General features: G+C 44.2%; 1 protein-coding gene across 1 annotated transcript in view; it reads left to right on the forward strand.

The window, feature by feature from the left end:
• Positions 1-14,280: 14,280 nt before the first annotated feature.
• Positions 14,281-20,784, forward strand: part of LOC308311717 (guanylate cyclase soluble subunit beta-2-like) — a gene marked incomplete at its 3' end in the record, with an annotated part of 43,252 nt that continues 36,748 nt past the window's right edge. The window contains exons 1-9 of the mRNA XM_080758503.1: positions 14,281-14,362; positions 15,464-15,624; positions 16,283-16,382; positions 16,590-16,786; positions 17,601-17,712; positions 18,318-18,421; positions 19,184-19,285; positions 19,556-19,667; positions 19,996-20,192. Of these exons, the coding sequence (XP_080614629.1) occupies positions 14,296-14,362; positions 15,464-15,624; positions 16,283-16,382; positions 16,590-16,786; positions 17,601-17,712; positions 18,318-18,421; positions 19,184-19,285; positions 19,556-19,667; positions 19,996-20,192 (1,152 nt within the window). The 5' untranslated portion in view covers positions 14,281-14,295. The remainder of the gene's footprint in view (positions 14,363-15,463; positions 15,625-16,282; positions 16,383-16,589; positions 16,787-17,600; positions 17,713-18,317; positions 18,422-19,183; positions 19,286-19,555; positions 19,668-19,995; positions 20,193-20,784) is intronic.

Raw genomic sequence — 20,784 nt, forward strand, 5'->3', positions numbered from 1 at the left:
GACGCTCTTGAGTCTGCTGAACAGGCACATGCACAGTACACACACAGACGTCAAACGGGGGGCTTGCTTGGGCCCCTGCCTTGTTACCTGTCTGTAAAACAACTGGGGCAGCATTTACTATGGTGAAAGAAATGCAAATGTAACCCCTTTAATTCCTTTCCATGCCATACCCGAAGGCAGCATTCAGGAGAATTGCCTTTTTTTCCCGATCTCTCCTGAACTTGAACGCGGCATTGTGCGTTGAAAGAATGTGTCGAAATCCATGTCGCACGGCACATTTTCTGTAGCTAAAGTGCGCAGGGGTCGTGGGCCCCCAAAAAAAACAAAATAGCTGATCTACAAGCTCTCAACAGGCAGTGTAACACGCGAGCTTGTATATCCGCTATTTTTTTTGCACTATTGGCTTAAAGCGCCCTTTTAGGAATGCCAGGTCTATGCCTCTCTAACGTTTTCTGCACATCCCATGCTGCTGAACAGGGCTTCCTTTCCTTTGCAGCGCTGGCGTGGGTTGTGGACGGTGTTGCTGGTCCATGGAGACTGGTACCTCTGTTGTTCATACAGCCTGCCCCAAAGAGCAGTCTCATCTCCCGTGTAAAGTAAAGACCCCGACCAACTCGGCGGCGAGGAGAAAGATGTCGTCTTTCAGTTGAAGAACACGTTGACGGTAAGCTGTCGGAATAGAAATGCCTGCTGTTTATTTTATTATTATTATTATTTTTTTTTTTCATTAGTACTTTCAAAACTAGTTTACTAATTACTTTTACTGTCTTTGTTTTATTTGTCTTGTTCTGACCTTGATTTGGGGGGAGGGGGGGATATTTACATGTCGGATACAACAAAATGTACACATGTTTTTTTATTTATTCACCAATAAAAATCAAAATAAAGTGTTAAAAAAAAGAATAGAAATGCCATGGAACAGTTAGGCCTACGTTGCATTGTTGGCATTCAAGCATCTTCATTGTTCATCCAATTGCCCTTGTTACAAAGTCTAATTTTTTTTTTTATATATAAAATTCTGTCAGTATAGGGGAGACCATCTGTCACACTTTTCACTTACTTTCTTACTCGTTTGAATTTCTCATCAAACAAACAAAATTTCAACATGGATTGAAAGATTTACTCCATAGCCAGTCAATTAAAAGTGTTCTTCTGCACTGTCTGTCGAACCAGACGAACCGTTTTTTTCCCCTGCAGCTTCCTTGTGTGTGTGTTGTGTCTGATGGCTGCATTTGATCCCATGGTGACTCACACAGTCCTGGATATATGCGGCCTGCATGGTGACTCTGAGAAGCACACTTCTCCAGTTTTGACTGCGAACTGAGCATTATCAGATGCTGTATAGGGATGCACTGATATGAAATAAAGTGGAGCACGCAACGTGGAGTCTGCAAAATCCGGACGATAGGTGAATCGATCGAGAGGCGGCTGTATCGATACGGCAAAAAATGTCATGAATTATCTGGGTGACGCAGTGTTGACAAACCTCTGTTTAACGTTATCAAAGCCCCCCTTGGGAGTTGCAATGCACCTCCTTCCCAGACCCCTTGTTAGGATGTTTAGACATTTAATTTTAAAGATCTCTGTGGGTGTTCTGGAAGTGTTTTATTGTTTTTGTGTAACATGGTCATTATTTTGAATAAACGTATACATCTATATATCGATATATACCGTATTGTGGCCTCTGTATTGTGATACATATCTATCGTGAGATTGCAAGCAATATCGCCACCGCTAGTTTCAACCTGCGTCTTCCTCTGAATCAAAGTCTCTAAACCGTCCTTTTCTGTTGTTGCTCCAACTGCAGGTTATTGGCCTCATGCTACTCACTTCAATGGTGTTTCTGCTGTTCGTCACAGGTGCACTCATCCAGTGCTGTAGAACTCTGTGCCCGGCCATCTGTGGTGAGTCTGTCTGAATACTTTGATAATATTCAACATTTTCGGGGTTTTAAGAAAACGCGTGTCCTAATTGAAACAAATATTCTCTCCAGTTGTCCTCGTGACATGAAGATTAGCATATTATGTATGTTGATATGGCAAAAGGTGACCTGAGCCCAAAAAAAAGGTTTGAGAACCAGCACTCTACTTCCTAAATTCCTAAGATGTTTACCTCTCTGGCTGCAGGTCCAACAGGCTCCTATACCGAGAAACATTCAAAGATATAGCCTCTTGGAAAAGACTCACGAACACATCAAGACCAGCCTGAAGATCGCTGCTGAGAAGTATGTGTCATGGCCAAGCTGTACAACGACCCCAGACTGAAAGGTAATCCCAGAGAAGGGCTTTAAAGATTCGCCTTTATTTATAGGACAGTATCATAGGCTGACAGTAAATGGACCGAGAGAGAGATGGGGAGTGACACGCAGCAAAGGTCGTCGGGATCAGGATTCAAACCCGCGACCGGGCTACATTTGCTCTATTTACACTCTCAGAGTTATGGGGGTCCTTGAAAATAAAAGTTTGAGAACCACTAATGCACTCATTATTGTGCCATATATACTGGCCTAAATGAGTGTTATGCATTATTCTGAAAAAATAAAAACCTGGAGACTTGACATTCAGTAATTGGGTGTTATGGTCAAAATAAGAACATTATAATAGTGTGTGAAACCGAAAAGCTAAACTTTTCCACGGACAAGGCCAAGTCTTTGCCACCGACACATTTTGTCCGTGTACGGACATTGATCATTCATTCATTCCTTCATTCATTCACAGCGCTGCAGGGGGACCAGGACGAGGTGGATTCAGCCTCACTACTATAGGTGCTGACTTCACAGGGAAGCAATTAAGTAACACAAGTCCCCCTGAAGTGGACGGCCATCTCCATGAACTTCGCTTTTGAAGTTCTCGATGAACTGCCGAGTGAAGACCATGGGTCACCAGGTCAGCACTATACACGCCCCTGGATGTTTGAATGGCAGAAGAGCAAAGCAATTTTTGAATATTGTATATTGGGCTGTCTTTTTACTGTACATAATGATGAAATTATTTAATGTACTGTATGGTCATCCGATATGCCTCTCGGCTCTACTGTAAAATCAACCATACACTCCGAAATTAATGGATAGATAGAGGTCTTTAATTATCATGGGTGTACAGTAATTTTATATTTTTTTGTTTATAATATTGCCCATGAATGCATACATTTGTTGTTTGCATATACAATACATGCTCCCTCTCTGCCATCTTTTGCATACATATCTTTGTGTTGGCTCAAGTTTCAGTTGAAAATAAAAGATCGTCCACCATTTGTCTGTCAGTCTCGGAACCATTTCCCGACTGATTATGAAACGAAATTGAGCAAGGGAACAAACCGTCCTATAATAAGGCCCAATGATTCGCCATGCAACTCCTTGCAACCAAACGGTTGCGAGTATAGTTGCATGAAACCATTATCCCCAATGGCAGTTGCAAGGCATTGCATTTGGTGTGCCATGGCCTTAAAACTGTCTTGTTGCATTAGTGTGGTTTGGGCCTTAACCCATTAAAAACAGGAAAGTGCTATGAGCTTGTGATGAATATTTTGTGTCAAATGACCCTTGTCTTGTAGCAGCGATGGTTAATTGAGTGAGAAGAAACGAAGGTATAGGCAGGCAGGTTGCAGTCGTACGAATCCAGCTTTATTGTCAGGATTCACTCCGTACAACAAGGCAGAGGCACGGGCTGAAGGCCCCGTGCCCCCAGATGGAGTCAATCTATGTGAACACAAACAGTGGTCCCAAGCATTGCCATATATTCACTTCACAAAGTCCCCCCTCCGGATTCAAACAGGCTGCCTCCTCTCTATGGGAGCCAATCAGATTGTTGCTTTCACCGGATCTGCCTGTAAGAGGTAGGCGGGACATCTGGTATGTTGTAGCTCATGTGGCACAGTGACTATACGGTTTATATCAATAGGACTAACTAAATATCAATACTATATTATAAGGTATGCGGAACCTTATTTAACACATAATGTCACAAAGGTAGAATGTAATGTATTATTAACGGGTCTAACTGATTGAATCACAAATACATTGTATAGCAGAGCAGGAAGCTCCCTGAACACAGTTGAGATATTTCATCAAGATTAGAACTGTCCCGTGACCCCCCCGTGGGGTCTTGACAGCTCCTAACAGAGACATTGTATGTACAGACCTGATTGTAAATAACTCTACGCAGATTACTCTTTCTATGAAGTTACCACAGTTTGCATGTTCTATCTGTGTCAGCCCTGGAATATGGATCAGCCCCTGTGTCTGATCCATATTCATCACTTGTACTAGATCTATTTTTATTTGGCTCCCCCTGAGTTGACGCTGTGTTATCAAGGCACAGACAAACGGGGGAAACAAACTGTCAAAAAGGTTGCAGAGTATAAAGGAAGGAACCGGTTGAGCAATATGGTGGGGAGGTATAACCAGAGACAGTTGTGTGATTTTGACACAATTTAGACTCCGACTGAGCCTCACATTAGCTGGCAAGAGAACAATAGGCCTAAGCTTTCATGATTACATTTTTTTGTGCGCGCAGCAGTGTTTTCAAACCTCACTTTCTTTGACATTGCCTGCAGGTGCACACACACCATGGGCAACTTTCTCGGCATGGGAAATACAGCGGTGACACACGCGGTCAGGACGCACCTCTCGGGAGTGAGCAGCTTCTTCGTTCTCGTGGGGTTCGTCTTTCTCTTGCACACTCAACTCCGGATGGAGTACAGATGCAGCTGTGCGGACAAAGCCGCCAACCTCTGGTACTGCTGGACCGCCATGGTCCTCCCCGCCGTCCTGATCCTGCTCCTCGTCCTGGGGATCAACAAGCGCTTCCAGAGGAGCCTGAGCTTCACCTCCAGATACTGCTGCCGCAAGAACTCCCGGTCCAGGTGTCACTTCTTCTCGGCGATCGTGGGCCTGCTGAACAGGGCTTGCTTCGCGGCGCTGGTGTGGGTCGTGGTGTTGCTGATGGACGGAGACTGGTACCTCTGCTGTTCATACAGCCTGCCCGAAGAGCAGTCTCATCTCCCGTGTAAAGACAAGGGCAAACTCAGTGATGAAGAAAAGGACGTCATCTTTCAGATGAAGAACACGTCTACGGTCGGTGGGCCTGTCACAGTTATTACGTAATTTATAATCGCAATAATTCGTTCATAATCGCAATAATTCGTTCATAAAATTATGTCCACACATTTTCAAAAGAGATCTATAGGAGCTTACAACACATCGCTTGGTGTTGTAAGCTTGTAGAACTATTTCCGCTGTTTTGTACATTTTCTGGAAAGAAAATATTTAAAAACACTATTAAATGTTGAAGTGATTTATTTGTATATTTAAGTTATTTGTCACATTTGCTCCATACAATTTGTGATTACGAAGCCGAAAAGGCAAACGGAAATACAAATTGTATAAGGTTCCAATATTCAATGCATAAAACACAATTATCGTTAATCGCAATTATTTGTGTGACAATTTGTAATATCCCCACCCCGTGCCGGGCCATAATATACATCTTTAATTTCATCACAAAATGAGTCTAACCACACTTCTGTTGGGGGGTGGATTGCAAGCTTGTGTGTAGAGGAATTATGGCTGTTGTTGTTAGCCACCATCAGGGACGAATAGTTTTCATAATCCTCATGGGGGCCCGTGCCCCCATAAAAGATGAACGTAGTGAGTCCGTCTGGATTTCAGGCTACCAAGCAGCAAAGTGATAACACGTTCTGTCCTGTGATTGTCAAACTACAGGTCATTGGCCTGGTGATGCTGACTTCAATTATCTTGCTGGTGCTCTTCCTGAGTGCAGTCACTCAGCGCTGTAGGTCTGTGTGCCCAACAATCTGTGGTGAGTATAATTTCGGTCTATCAATCCAAGCAGGTAAAATAAATAAAATAAACATCAAATCTTGTTTTGGGTCTCAAGCTAAAACGTTTGGGAACCACTGATCTATCAGTATCTACTTATCTATCTACAGTATAAATAGTCCTACATTTATTGCAATATATTCATAATATGTGTGCCTATGTGTGCCTCTCTGGCTGCAGGTCCAATGGACTCTTACAGAAACATGTTCAAAGACAGCCTCTTAGAAGAAACTCACCAACAGATCAAGTCAAGCCTGGAGATCGCTGCTCACAAGTATGTCACTGCCAAGTTGTTCAAGGACCCAAAGATGAAAGGTAATCCCAAAGCCAGTAGGCCTATACCCAATACCAGTAAGAAAGAACTGTTACAGTAAGTCACTGGGGCCATGTTCTGGTTCCATCGGTCCAGACCCCATTCATTTTTTCCCCTAGAGATTTCCAAAAATATTTATATCAATTATTTTAAGCAAAATCAAGCCATCCAGGATCCTGGTGAATCATGACCATAAAGCATTTGATTCTGTGGACAAAAAAAAGAAAATGTCTGCCACTGCCCTATAGCCAATACCATCAATAACTTAAAACTGTTAAGTTCTGTTCACAACTATGTAGCTTGAAAACTAGGATTACTAGATTCTAAACTAGAGCTAAACTAGAGCTTTTAGCTTACAGTAGTTTACTACTACTCAATGACCATTGCTTTTGCAAGTGCACTACCTGGGCCTACCTCTCTCTATAGTGAACAAACACAATAATCAAGGTATTTTATTTTATTCAACTTTAAGGCCTTTGGCCCTTTGCTGCAGTTTACAGTATTAAAGGACCACTTCACCACTTTTCAACCTATATTCATATAGAAACTGCAGGCTTTCTAGTCCTGAAAAGTTAAGTTCACAATAATGAAAATCTAAACATTTTTGTAAAACAAATCTTGTTTAAAAAAGAATCTGCCTAATGAGGATCAGATGTCACTGGAGGACAGTTTCTAAACTGCCCACAGCCCTCCTATGAGACACAGACTGAGTATAGAAAAGAAAACGTGCCATTTTATCATGATTATTAGTGAGGACCTGTTATATGAAGATAGGTTGAAAAGTGGTGAAGTGGTCCTTTAAGCATTATGTTCTACTTTAGCTATTGAAAAAAAGCAGATCTACAAGCTCATAGCGCAGCACCGAGTGCTGAACTACGAAAAAAAAGGAAAATAACTTTAGGGATAAGGGGTAAGGCACTGGCGAAAATAGGGTATTTTTTCATTTGTATCCCCACTAGAGCACAGGACACTTTGTTTTGAACTGACTACTTGACAGCATATAGGCTATTTGGGGTAATGTACAGGACATAATCTAGGGTCCACTAGCAGGGCTGTGTAGACTCTTGTCTTTTTCTGTAGTAGACTCTTATCGACTGATTTGAAGATGTTTTCTATTTTTACTTCAAAGGCGTAGTCTAGTATATATATGTGTGTGTGCAAACTCCGCACTCATACGAGCGTGAGGCCCATATACAGTACGCGTTTCTCACATACATGTGCAGTTTGTGCACATGTCTGTCCACACACAGCACTCCAGTCGACCACAGGGGACCACGAGGAGGCGGAGGACGGACCCAAGGGAGATGCCGCAGCAGAGGAACGTGTGGAGACGGCGCACGACGAGGTGATAACCCGAGTCAGAGCCGTGGAGTGGGCGGCCATCTCCGACTTCACTTTTGACATCATAGACGATCTGCCTGGCAATGTCAACGACGTCGGAGAAGGCGGGTACGAGTATCGGCACTTCATGCCGGTGGATGATACGAACCAGATGTATCGGCAGATGGCAGATGTATCGGGACAAGAGGAATAGCACGTGGTTCATGTACTCTCACGAGCCCGTAGACTCCAATGCATTCCGTAAACGTCCGGTTGTCCCCATTCAATACTTCCGGTTGTCCCCATTCAACAACAGAGAGTTGGCCCCATGAAGTGAACGGATTTTGCGTAACTCTGTCTTACTCTATGGCTCTGGGCTGTCTTAATGAAGAAATGGAAAAAATCTGCACACCAATTGACGCTCCCAAAATATCTTTACTGGTGGGTAACGTTTCAGGCCGCAGCCCTTCCTCGGACCTTCAAGGAATGAGTAGACAATACAGTGTGACGTATACCACACCTGTGGCCCATCAACCATCAGTCCCAATCGCCGTCGCCGATCAGGTGACATATTGACACAAGTGATATGTACAAATCTCAAAGTATATTCATTGTACAAGATATACAAAATCCATATACAATACATTCATATTTGTCCCAAACATTTACAGACATTGTAACCTATAAACAGAGAACTCAGGCTGATCAGGCCATCATACTGCTACCTAAGAGGCGCCTCTTGTCTACTCTAAATGCAAGTAAAAAGTAGGGACAACAAAATACCTTATTTAAAAACAGGAGAGTCAATTACAAATATGTGCCAGAAACAACCAGGATGAGACCTATCGAAGAGAAGATACAGTTTAGATCACATGACCTTGGACATGTCCATGGAACTGAGAACAAGTCCATGTTCATCTATGGGCAAAACACAGACTGACACAGGATGCCAATTACAGAAATGGTCTGATATCATAATCTTCATTAAGACCTTTTTTGGAGCAAGAGTCTGCAAAGTGTGTATCCAAAAAAAGGTCACGTTTTAACAGGATGTTGTTGACGTCGCCCCCCTCTACGTGGTAAGTAAGTAAGTAGCCTTGCCGAGCCATGAGGCCCATAGGGCAGGAGCCTATCTCCTGTTTCTGTAGTGTGAGGCAGCTTGATGTACAAGTACACCCCCTGGACATGACGCTAGTATGTCGCAGGGACTTAACCCCAATCCAACCCTTGATGCTGAGTGTCAAGCAGGGAGGCATTGGGTCCCATTTTTACAGTCTTTGGTATGACCCGGCCGGGGATTGAACCCCAACCTCCCAGTCTCAGGGCGGACACTAACCACAAGGCCACTGAGCTGGTGGGCTCACTGAGCCTCTACGTGGGGGTTGGATCAATTCAATCCCTGTATATCTGAGTGTGCAGACATTATGACCCGCTTTACAGAAATGTACAGCTACAGGGCTTGTGATAACGTTGTTGCGGATGGTGCTCCAGTGTTCGGATATTCGTGTTTTTAAAAAGGTCTTGATGTCTTGCCGATATAATAGGCGAGGACACATGCACGGACACTTCAGCATATAAATCACATTGGCTGTAGAGCATGTAATGGTGCCTTTGATGTCATATTTCTTCCCTGTGTGTGGGGTGGTTGAATGACTTTGCGTGAATTTGCGTGTGAAATTACATTGTTTGGCATCGGCCACACGGATAGTTGCCAGGTGCAATAGCACTTAAAAAAACGTGTGGGTGCTGGGGGAGGTAAATCTGCCCTTATACCAGCATATTCCGTCAATTTGGGGGCCTCTTGTCAATGATATATACCAATGTTTTTTAATGGCCTTCTCTATGTCTGTATTGTGAATATTCAGGTACACAGAAGACTCTTTTTTTTCAGTCTGTTTTGGTCTCCTATTTATTGGTAAGTCATTCAGTCTGTGATATACCGGCAAATCTCTGTGCTGCGTCCTTGATCCAGGTAGGCTTGTAGTCTCTTCTGGAACCGGTCCTCCAGTGCTAGTATGTACTGTAACATAACATTGCAATATACGTAGCGATATAACATTTTTGAAATCTTTTGAATAAATATTTGAAATTTGTGCTAAATGGGTTAAACACTGACTAAATCATGATTTAATGTGTTCATTCTGATGCCTCTAGGCTCCAATATACCCCCCCCCCCCATAGCAATTAATGGAGGTCTTTATCACGGGAATGAACTTTAATGTCTAGTCATTTGTATTTTGTCCATTAATGAACTGTGATTAAAGACATGCCTCTCTCTTTCCCTCTAAATTGTTTTTGCAAAGTTCACTGCGTTTTTGAGTCGAATCGGCATCAACAAGTTTAATTTGAAATGAAATACTATCTGACCATTTGAAATGATGTTATTTCATGCATTTCACTGTGTGTGTGTGTGTCTGTCCAATCATGCACATGCCTTCAACAGTGGGTTAAAAAGAATGTGCCAGGAGGTCAGAGAGCATGGTGTCAGATTTTGCTGATGGACAGACACTGGGACCTCTGCTGTTCATTTTTTTATCATCTAAATACAAGCTGGATGACGTCATCTAAATACAAGCTGGATGACGTCATCTAAAATACTCTTTACTCTGTCCAATCAGTGCCAACTTGGGAGAGTTGGACACATAAATAAACATGTCGGCGCGCCATACCGGCCACATTCGAAGTTGCACGCCGCAGTGAAGTCTCGAAGCGTCGTCGATCAACGATGGTTAACGGCATCCATCTGTTCTCCGTCGTCGCTTTCCCCATGGCGGCGGCGGCGACTCTCATGGCCGGCTACTCGTACATGGAGGAGAGGGAGCGGAGGCAGGAGAGCGCCGTCCTGAAGGCCCTGGAGGAGGTGAGCAAGGTGCTCGCCGAGGAGACGAGCCGCTGGGAGGAGAGGCACCTCTCGCAGGAGAAGAGGATCAGGGACATCCTGCAGATCGAGCAGAGGCTCGAGGACGTGGAGGCGGAGCAGAAGAGGGTGAGGAGGGAGAGGAACCAGTGGAAGAAGGAGGAGAGCCTCTTCCCCGCGGCGACCGTGCAAGGGATCGAGGTTTTGTCGCTGTCGCTCACCACGGGTAACCGCACGCCGGAGAGAAACCGCACGCCGGAGAAAAACCGCACACCGGAGAAAAACCATACACCGGAGAGAAACCATACAACGGAGAGAAACCATACACTGGAGAGAAACCATACACTGGAGAGAAACCCTACAACGGAGAGAAACCATACAACGGAGAGAAACCATACACTGGAGAGAAACCCTACAACGGAGAGAAACCATACAACGGAGAGAAACCATACACTGGAGAGAAACCCTACAACGGAGAGAAACCATACAACGGAGAGAAACCATACACTGGAGAGAAACCCTACAACGGAGAGAAACCATACACTGGAGAGAAACCCTACAACGGAGAGAAACCATACACCGGAGAGAAACCATACACCGGAGAGAAACCGCACACCGGAGAAGGAGCCACGTGTCTGGAAGCTCACGCTGGACCCGAACACGGCGCACCGGAACCTGTCTCTGACGGAGGACTTCAGGAAGGCGACGCGCGTGACGGAGATCCAGTACTACCCGCCCCACCCGGACAGATTCGACTACTGGGAACAGGTGCTGTGCACGGAGGGCCTGACCGGGCGCTGCTACTGGGAGGTGGACTGGAGCGGCCGGGTCTCCATAGCCATGGCGTACAGGGGGATCAACAGGAGAGGCGTGGGCGGCGACTGCGGCTTCGGGCACAACGACAAGTCCTGGAGTCTGGAATGTTACAAGTGGAAAAATCACAAAAGGTGCATGAGCGTCCGCCACAACAAGCAGTCGACCGAGCTCCGCGTCGATCAGTCGCCCGGCGCCAACAGGGTGGGAGTGTATCTGAACTCCGCCGCCGGGGAGCTGTCGTTCTACGGCATCTCCTCCGACACGTGGACACACCTGCACACGTTCCAGTCGGACTCGGAGTTCACCGAACCGCTCTACCCCGGGTTCATGTTTGGTTCCGACTCCTCCGTGTCTCTGTATCAGATGGAGTCAATCTGAGCGCGCCCCTCACACTTCTGACGATGACGGTTCACTCTATGCGGAAACATGGGCGCACGCACGCACCCACACACACACACACACACACACAAACACACATCCAAGGATCTGACACAGGCAAAACAAGACATGTTCTCAGACCGTGGCAGCCATGTCGGCTGCACCTCAGAGGCAACAGCCAACCAAGACTGAAGAAGACTTGAAACAGGCGTTAGGGAGGAGGCTTCAAGTTCAACCACCTCAAAACCAGAGCTCCAGAAGCGACCGGGGAGGCATTGAGGACCGTTGGACAGAGACAAGTGCACGGAGGTGCCAGAACAAGAGGGAGAGCCACATGTGGTTGGAGAGCAGGAAGAGCAGGAGAACCACACGTGGTTGGAGAGCAGGAATATAGAGCAGAGCACAATGTATTTGTCTGCGTGTCCTGCTAACCGGAAGGACAAGGAAAGGAAATGTTTTGTCGAACTTCCATTGTAGGTTTTTTTTAACTGGTTTAAGCCAGAAGTGGGTTATTACGGTACATCTACAACGATGTGATAATTTAGATGAAAATGTATGCTAACAGTGGGCAATAAAGTGAAATGAAAAGTATTGCAATTTGGGTGTTCTCTATCTAAACTAATATTTTTAGTAGTGTATATAACAAGTGAGGACAGAAAAAACAAATAATGCTAGTAGTGGGTATAAAATGTAGGACGGAAGGATGCAAATTGCGATTGGCTGGAAGGTGTGCCATTCTGCCCTGTGATTGTGCAGAGTCACACTAATATTGTCAGCCAATTACAATGTCACGTTACCCCTGTGATCATGGGTAAGGATGTCGGAGTGGATATCTTTATGTATATTTATGAATTTATGTCTTCATAAACTATTGTAAAACAAATTGGTTTACATTAAACATAGATCGGTTACGTAACCAACAACAGCCAATTAGCTACTATACAAACGTTATGCGAAGCTCTGCCAATCACAGCGGAAGTTAGGTATAGGTTACCCCAGAAGAATAATAAAGTGTGACAATAACTATAGTGTGGTTGCAACCACACTAATAAATACAAGAATAAGAATGAAATCCTAAAGTGCATTAAAACTGAGTAGCAATATTAAACATCATACTCGTGTGAAGTGAGGGGGTGCTCTTATCATCATACATCATACAAAACATTCCATGCTCAGCCAATTTGGTACACACACAGCTGGGCATATAATAGGAGGGGCTAGCGCCTCTCAAAAATACATTATAACAGGGGAGGGGGGTTTCACCGTCAGTAGTGCTGTCGCCTCACAGCTAGAAGGTCCGTGGTAGCAGCAAGGCAGCATCCTACAGCCTGTATTATTACTTGCGCAAGCAGAGCGTGGTATGCATGCAGGTTATAATTGGCTGTTGATGGCGACGTAATTAAGATGTGTTTCAATGTTGGGTGGGTAAACGTGTGTGTGTGTGTGTGTGTGTGTGTGTGTGTGTGTGCGTGTGCGCGCGAGTGCGTGCGTGAGAGAGAGGGAGGGAGCCTCTAACATTCCTCCATTTCTGAGTGTGTCTGAGAGAGGTGGACAGAGAATCAAAGAGGTTGAAAGAGAGAAGACTCCCTCCCACATTTATCATTCAAGGAAGATTCAATTGTGCTAAACCATCATTTGGAGCTTGAGTCCAACTGAAGCAATTCCAGGAGACATGGTGAGTAAACCTGTCTCTCCGATAATCTCACTTGCACAATGCAAATATATAGTAGATCCATTACATGGTAACATTTTGACCAAATGAATTAAGATCAAAGTTGTTTCTTCACTTTCAAGAATCATGTTCAGTGATGATCTAGATTTGAATTGTTAAATGTGTACAAATCAAAGATTTGGAATTTTGGACACACTTCAAAAAGATCACGTCAACGGTCATAGGCATTCTTCTTGAATAATATTATACATTCAATAACAATAATAATGTAATTAATGTAAATACCAATGTGAATCACCTTTGACTTTTTATCTAGGGTGTACTGTTATGTGATGTTTGTGTATGCATTATTGTATGTACTGTGCGTGCGTTTTACATTTTGTATGGCAGTAGTGGACGCTAGTGGGGAGGTGAATTATAGTAAAGCTGTGATGTCAACAACATGTGTGTTATCTTCTATCTGCAGTACGGCTTCATCAACACCTGCCTCAAGTCTCTGGTGGTGGAGAAGTTTGGAGAGGACACATGGGAGAAACTGAGGTGCGTGCGTGCGTGCGTGGCATGCGTGCATGTGTGCATAATATTCTTAGTAGTAGTATAGTGATAATTGTAGTAGTTTGAGCAGCATGGTTGTAACAGCTATAGCAGCAGAAAGTAGTGGTACTATAGGAATATAACGGCTGGTAGAAAAAATAGTTTTGCAGCAGCAATAACGTGTTTAAGATCTGAGGCCGATTCTACAAATGCCTTTCCAAATCAATAATTCTCAAAAATTCTTCAAGATTTTCAAACTCTTTTTTTTTTCTCCAAACAAAACGCGAAAAAATATTAAATGACAAAGACGCCTTCCCCGGTTTTAATGGGTTGATAAGATGTTTTAAACATGTTTTAAATGTGTTTATAATAAACCTGTCTGGATGGGGTTTAGAAGTCGTTGTTAAGGTTTCTTTCTTTCTCATGTCTTCAGCTCTGTGTGTGTGTGTGTGTGTGTGTGTGTGTGTGTGTGTGTGTGTGTGTGTGTGTGTGTGTGTGTGTGTGTGTGTGTGTGTGTGTGTGTGTGTGTGTGTTGCAGGTGTCTGGCAGGTGTACAGGAGCACTTTATGACCTATGAGGTGTACGACGACACCTTGACCCTCAAGCTGGTACAGGAGGCCTGTTGCATGCTGGGTAGGATGTTTAGAATGCACACTCTATATACTTTCTAAGTGCAAAGTGCTCGTTAGATATCACTCAACTGTCCTGTGTACCACCCGTTTTGAAACCAGGGGTCCCTGAGGGAGTTCCAGGGGGTCCCCAGCTAAATGATAGTTTGGAACCAAGTGGACACTTATGGGTCTGTATAACTCAGAGTGTACAAATGGAACCCCCAAAAATCACATTTGAACTGGAGACCCTCCCACCCCACTTGTTGAGGCATTGCATATTGACTTGGTTCCAAAGATATCGTTTATAAATGATGTAGGCTATAATTAGTTGATTACTTTTGCAGTAATGATCTTACTTTTCTTTTTTGTTTTGTTTTAAAGTCATTCAATTATTGTCACTTTAGAAATGTCCAGATGCATATATACACATATGGATAGCAGGTGGACCAGATTGGAAGATAGATTGGTTCATGCAGCATTTCTACCCTATTGAGAGATCTTGCTGCATGGTCATTCCCCTGATATGAGTAGGCTCACATGTGTACAGGCTGTGTTCTGCATTGGCAGTAATTGAAAATCTACTGGGTCCCTTTGGATTTATGTTCTAGAATCTACAGGGACTGTCTGTGAGTGTTTTTCTCTTTCATTACTAACACCAACAACACAAACAAGTCCACACCTGGGAGGCCCGGCTGCATACGGTGCCTGATTAGGTCTGTATATATAGGCCTGAAATAACTAAGCCAATGGACTCCAGCAAGTAAACGAGAGACAAGTAAAGTCACCTCACAGGTTTACAGGTGTACAGAAGTGGGTGAAATGTGTTGTTTACAAGCAGAGAAAAATAAAAAGAAGGGGCAGGGAGAGCAAGGAGAAAGGAAGTTAGACATGTCAGGGATAGGCAGTGGTGGGGGGGAAAGTACTACATTTATTTTTTACTTAAGTTAAAGTATTAATACTGCAAGAAATACAGCATGTCAATCATACCATGAGCCATAAGCAATGACTCAAGTCCTTGTAAAGGTTTCTTGGTTAGCATGACTTCAGCTTTGTGTGTGTGTGTGTGTGTGTGTGTGTGTGTGTGTGTGTGTGTGTGTGTGTGTGTGTGTGTGTGTGTATACAGATGTCTCCTCTGAGCAGGTGCTCCATCTCTTTGGAGAGCACTTCTTCGGCTTCTGTAAGCAGGCAGGTTATGACACCATGCTGAGAACTCTGGGAGGAACCCTGACCCAGTTCATAGAGAACCTGGACACTCTACACAGCTACCTGGCCCTGTCCTATGAGGTGTGTGTGTGTGTGTGTGTGTGTGTGTGTGTGTGTGTGTGTGTGTGTGTGTGTGTGTGTGTGTGTGTGTGTGTGTGTGTGTGTGTGTGTGTGTGTGTGTGTGTGTGTGTGTGTGTGTGTGTGTGTGTGTGTGTGTGTGTGTGTGTGTGTGTGTGTGTGTGTGTGTGTGTGTGTGTGTGTGTGTGTGTGTGCGTGTGTGTGTGTGTGGGGAGGTGGGGAGGTGGGGAATCTTGGTCTTGGGTGGGCAGTTGATGTGGGTCTTCTGTCTTCTCACATGGTGTGGGTTTTCTGGTTCCTGGAACATGCCAGCATACATACCGGTACACTACACCTACACCCAGACCACTGCAGAGACCTTTAGAACAGTGGTTCTCAAACATTTTCATGTCAAGGACTCCTAAGGTGTATTATTTGGCAGAGGACCCCCATCTGAGAAGATTATGTAGCCATAGTAGCCAAGGCTTGGCAATGCAAGGCTTGGCAATGCGAGGCTCTGCGATACAAGGCTCGGCAATGCAAGGCTTGGCAATACAAGGCTCGGCAATGCATTATGCAAGGCTTGGCAATACAAGGCTTGGCAATGCAAGGCTTGGCTTGGCAATGCAAGGCTTGGCGATACAATGCTTACAGTTAACTTCCCTTTAACTGTGGTTACCAGAAGATGAATGCGCCATCTTTCCGTACAGAAAGGACCGAAGACGGGATTATGCTACTGCATTACTACTCTGACAGGAAGGGCTTGTATCATATTGTACCAGGTAAAAGTAATTTTACATTTCATGTAACCTTCATTTAACCATGCGGGCAAAACAAAACAGATTCTCATGTTCCCATGCACTGTTAGGAATTGATCCATTTAGAAGAGTCTAATATTATGAATAAATTATTATTTGGCCATTGGTCTATGTACTCTACTGTGTTGTGTTTCTATTCTATGCTGTTGTATTTCTGGCTGCGTGCTGCAGGCATCATCGAGGCGGTCGCCAAAGACTTCTTCGACTGCGAGGTGAGCATGAGGGTCGTGAGCCAGTCCGAAGAGGACGAGCGCACGGGGAAGAAGGAGCATGTTGTGTTTGAGGTGGAAGAGACCAGCAGGGCCGTCAAGACCACCAACCACAGCCCGGCCACGGCAGAACCAGCAGGCCAGGGAAGAGAGGAGAGGGTACGTACTACGTAGCATATACTAGGAATGTGTCAAAGTGAGAAAAATCAGGGGTTGAAATTGTTCTGGGGATTTGTTCAATTCGAATTAATTACACCCATATTAGGTATCCGCTATAGTCTAAAATGTAGTTATTATGGGCAGTGTTGGGGGGGTATATATATGTTATATCTGATATTATCCCCTGACTTTTTCATTTTTCAAATAAAGAAAAGAAGGATTAGCAGAGATAACAGATCTATAGAGGGTATGTGTGACATCATCATCATCATCATAGGAACGCCTACTGATATACATTCAAACAGAAAAGTCCTATCCGATTCCATTAAACAATGTTAACCCATTCTGACCGGGCACCCATTTTGGTGTTGGCATAATGTTATGCTTTAGCTATTGAAAAACAGCAGATCTACAAGCTCATAGCGCGCCACCGAGTGGCGCGCTACGAGCTTGTAGGTCTGCTATTTTTGAAAAATCGAAGAACGACTGACATTTTTTAGAATCTGATCTCAGGTCAGAATGGGTTAATCAGACCAGTGTGTTGTCCAGTGGAAACCTCGTATGAATCTGATCTCAGGTCAGAATGGGTTAAACGACCGTATAAACTCACTTTTCCACCCACTTTAGCCACTCGATTTGCCACTCACGTAATGCATGCGCATACCCTCTATGTATAGTGTTGCGCTTGAACATCGACTATTTTTTACCATAATGCATATAGGGCTTTTTTTAAATAACACATTGAGTATATACTTGTAAAAGGTCTCTCTTGATCAAAGTGGATTTCCCTTTTGGTGACTGCATGTGTTTTCAGGAGAAGACTTTGAGGAGGATGAAGGAGAGGTGTGTGTCCCGTATACCTGAGCGACCGGCTGGGAAGAGGAGTCTCTGGGGGCTGGTCAGGACCATGGTCGTCTTAGGGAAAGGTCGGAACTGTTTGTGTTTGGAATTAGTCACTATAAACCTGATTTGAATATATATATATATATATATATTAACTGCTATATATTAACTGCTCCATGTATTCAATGAATACTGGACTACTCGCCCCGGTGCTTGCCCGTTTTTCCTCCCGGAATTTTCACCAGTGAGGGGGATAACTTTGTAATATGCTATTGGCTGTTTGTATTCTTTTTGGAAAAATATAAAAAGATACTCCTGTGGAATGGCTATATTATTTTACTTATATTGTCCCTATAAACAATTTAGTATTATTTAGTATATGTAAGGTTTTGCCCACTCAAATGGTACCTCGTCAGATAATCCCCACATATCCTACAACAACTTCTGTGAACAGACTTAAATTATAAATAACAGACAGAGAAATGCAAAGTCCAGCCGTCTGCTGTCCAGCCTCTCCCACCCCTCACTGGGGAAAATTCTGGGAGGAAAACAGAAACGGGGCGAGTAGTCTTGTTACCTATTCAATTAGATTAAAATATGTTACGTCACTGAATCAGATTCACGACGAGTTAAAAAAAAATCGAAGCTGTAACTCTAAAGGGGTGTGTTTGATGTACCTTCCTTCCAGGCCATCTCCAGAGCACCTTCACACCCCGCTACCCCGACAAGCTGTGGTTGGAGGAGCAGGTGTTCTGTAACAACTTCCCTTTCCACATCGTCTTTGACAGAGAAGTAAGATGTATGCTGTGTCACAGTCACTGTGTACAGTAGCTCTCACATGTGTAGCTGTGCACGCACGGTCTGTACAGCACTGAAGAATGTCTGATTTTTTTATCGAGAGGATGGCCCCTTGAGATGAGAGGGGGTCCTATACATACAACTTCAACATAGGGGGGGGTCCTCAGTTACTCGGGTCCGGGACCCCTATCGGCTGTCCTCAGAGATTCTACAGGGAGTGCCGCCAAATCTTTGTGCGATAGGACTTTCTTTTTTTATGTTAACCCCTTGAATCCCTATTCTATATAATTTTTTTATCCCGCGATTTTGTAACCCATTTTTCACCCCTGTGTGAATCCCTATTCTGAGGAGAACTTTAGCCAAAAATAGCAGATATACAAGCTCTTGTATTTTCGGCAAAGCGTTTTTGGTGTAGAGGAAAAAAGAGCAGGCCAAGTACAGTCAAAGGTGAAGTATTGACAAACAAAGTCTTTGACGCTATCTATGAAATCTATAAAAAAGTTAAATATGCAACACAATTTGATTTCCTCTCTCTCTCTCTCTCTATCAGCTAAGGTGGCCTTGGCCTGAAAAAGATTGAAGACCCCCCCCCCCCCCATGCTTTTACAGTAACACTTATTCAAGTTGGGTTTATATTTTAAGCTCACACGCAACGACACACGTTTTGCCAGTCTCTAAAAAGTCTTCAATTGTACTTGCAACAGCGTGTATGCTCATGCAGTCATACAGCCTCTCTCTCTCTCTCTCTCTCTCTAGCTGAAGGTGAAACAAACTGGGTTGAACGTCCAGAAGTTTGTTCCAGGACTACAGACCATGGACATCAGACTGGATCAATACTTCACTATCGTACACCCTCAGGTATGACACGTACTGGACACTGCAGGATAGAATACACTAGACGTCACATCAGGCTTGATCAGTGCTCCCCCCTGTGTCCATCCTCGGTATTAGAATACTGCAGAGAAAGTGGTTCTCAACCTTTTCAGGCTGTGACGTGATATAAATATAATCATATTGTTTGAACTGGGGAGCCCCACTCTGATAAGCGCTGATAAGCAGTGTGGGACCCCCAGCTGTTTCCCTGTCTCTCTGCAAGGTGACCTTTACCATCTCTTGTCACTCTACAAGGTGACCTTTACCATCGAGAGCATCAGGAAGTTCATCAACAGCCAGTTTGTTCTCAAGGCTCGCCGGGAGATGCTTCCTCAACATCGACAGCGCGCCACGCTCAAACTACGAGGTAGGACGGGGTAGGATGGAGGAGGGGACAGAACGAACTACGAGGTAGGACGTTTGGCGGCGCTCTGAAAATAGTCGATCTACCAGTAGTTTTACTACAAGTCGTTTATTACTAATTGATGGGAAAGCTTTACAAAAAGCTCGCTTGCAGTAAAATCAGCCATCAAAGGTCCAGCAAAATACATTTTTGTAGAAGAAAATAATAATCTTATGATATGTAGTCGAAAACTAGACTAAAACTAAAACTAAAACTATTTAGATGACCTAAAATATGACTGTGACTGTGACTAAAACTAAGTCAAAATGTCCTTTCACCATCGACACTATAGGTCAGATGATATGGATGCCCTCAGTGGACTGCATGCTCTACCTGTGCTCTCCCAAGCTGCGGAGCCTGCGGGAGCTCCAGGAGATGGGCCTCCACCTGGCCGACATCGCCCAGCACGACACCACCCGAGACCTGATCCTGCTCAACCAGCAGAGGCTGGCCGAGATGGAGCTCACCAACCAGCTGGAGAGGAAGAAGGTTGGACGGAAAACCGCGATATTCCAACTAATATTTTTAGTAGTTTATAGTTTTGTGTCCAGGTATAGGTGTCTAATAATGTGTAATGTGACTCAGAGCAGCAGAGCTGTAGTTGAGTAGAGTTGTGTTTCCTCACAGAGCAGAGTGACAGCAGAGCTGTATATCATGTTGTAATGTACACTACATTACAACAGACTCAGAGCAGCAGAGCAGTAGTTGTAATGTGACTTAGATAGACTCAGAGCAGCAGAACTGTTTCTGTTATCAGCTTAAAGTCACACTGACTGAGTCTGAGCTGCGTTCAAGATAAACTGTGAAAACACAACCTGGGAGAATAACCTTAACCAAGCATCTCGTTTGGAATATAAACAAGGTAGTAATGATGGAAGATTTTGGGGGGATGGGGAGGAAATGGCAACTTCTTCAATTTCTACTTTTTGAGGAGCCCAACGCCTGGCTTTTCATTGTGACATTATGTGGCTGCATTTGGTCACAGCAATGTGATAGTTTATGGGGCTCAATTTGCTCCTCTTCGTGGATACTAAACTGTTTTCATGACCTAAGTTGATCTACAACTGCAGGTATACATTAG

The sequence above is a fragment of the Protomyctophum bolini genome (genome assembly GCF_963924005.1).
Source record: "Protomyctophum bolini genome assembly, chromosome: 24".
Classification (NCBI taxonomy): Eukaryota; Metazoa; Chordata; class Actinopteri; order Myctophiformes; family Myctophidae; genus Protomyctophum; species Protomyctophum bolini.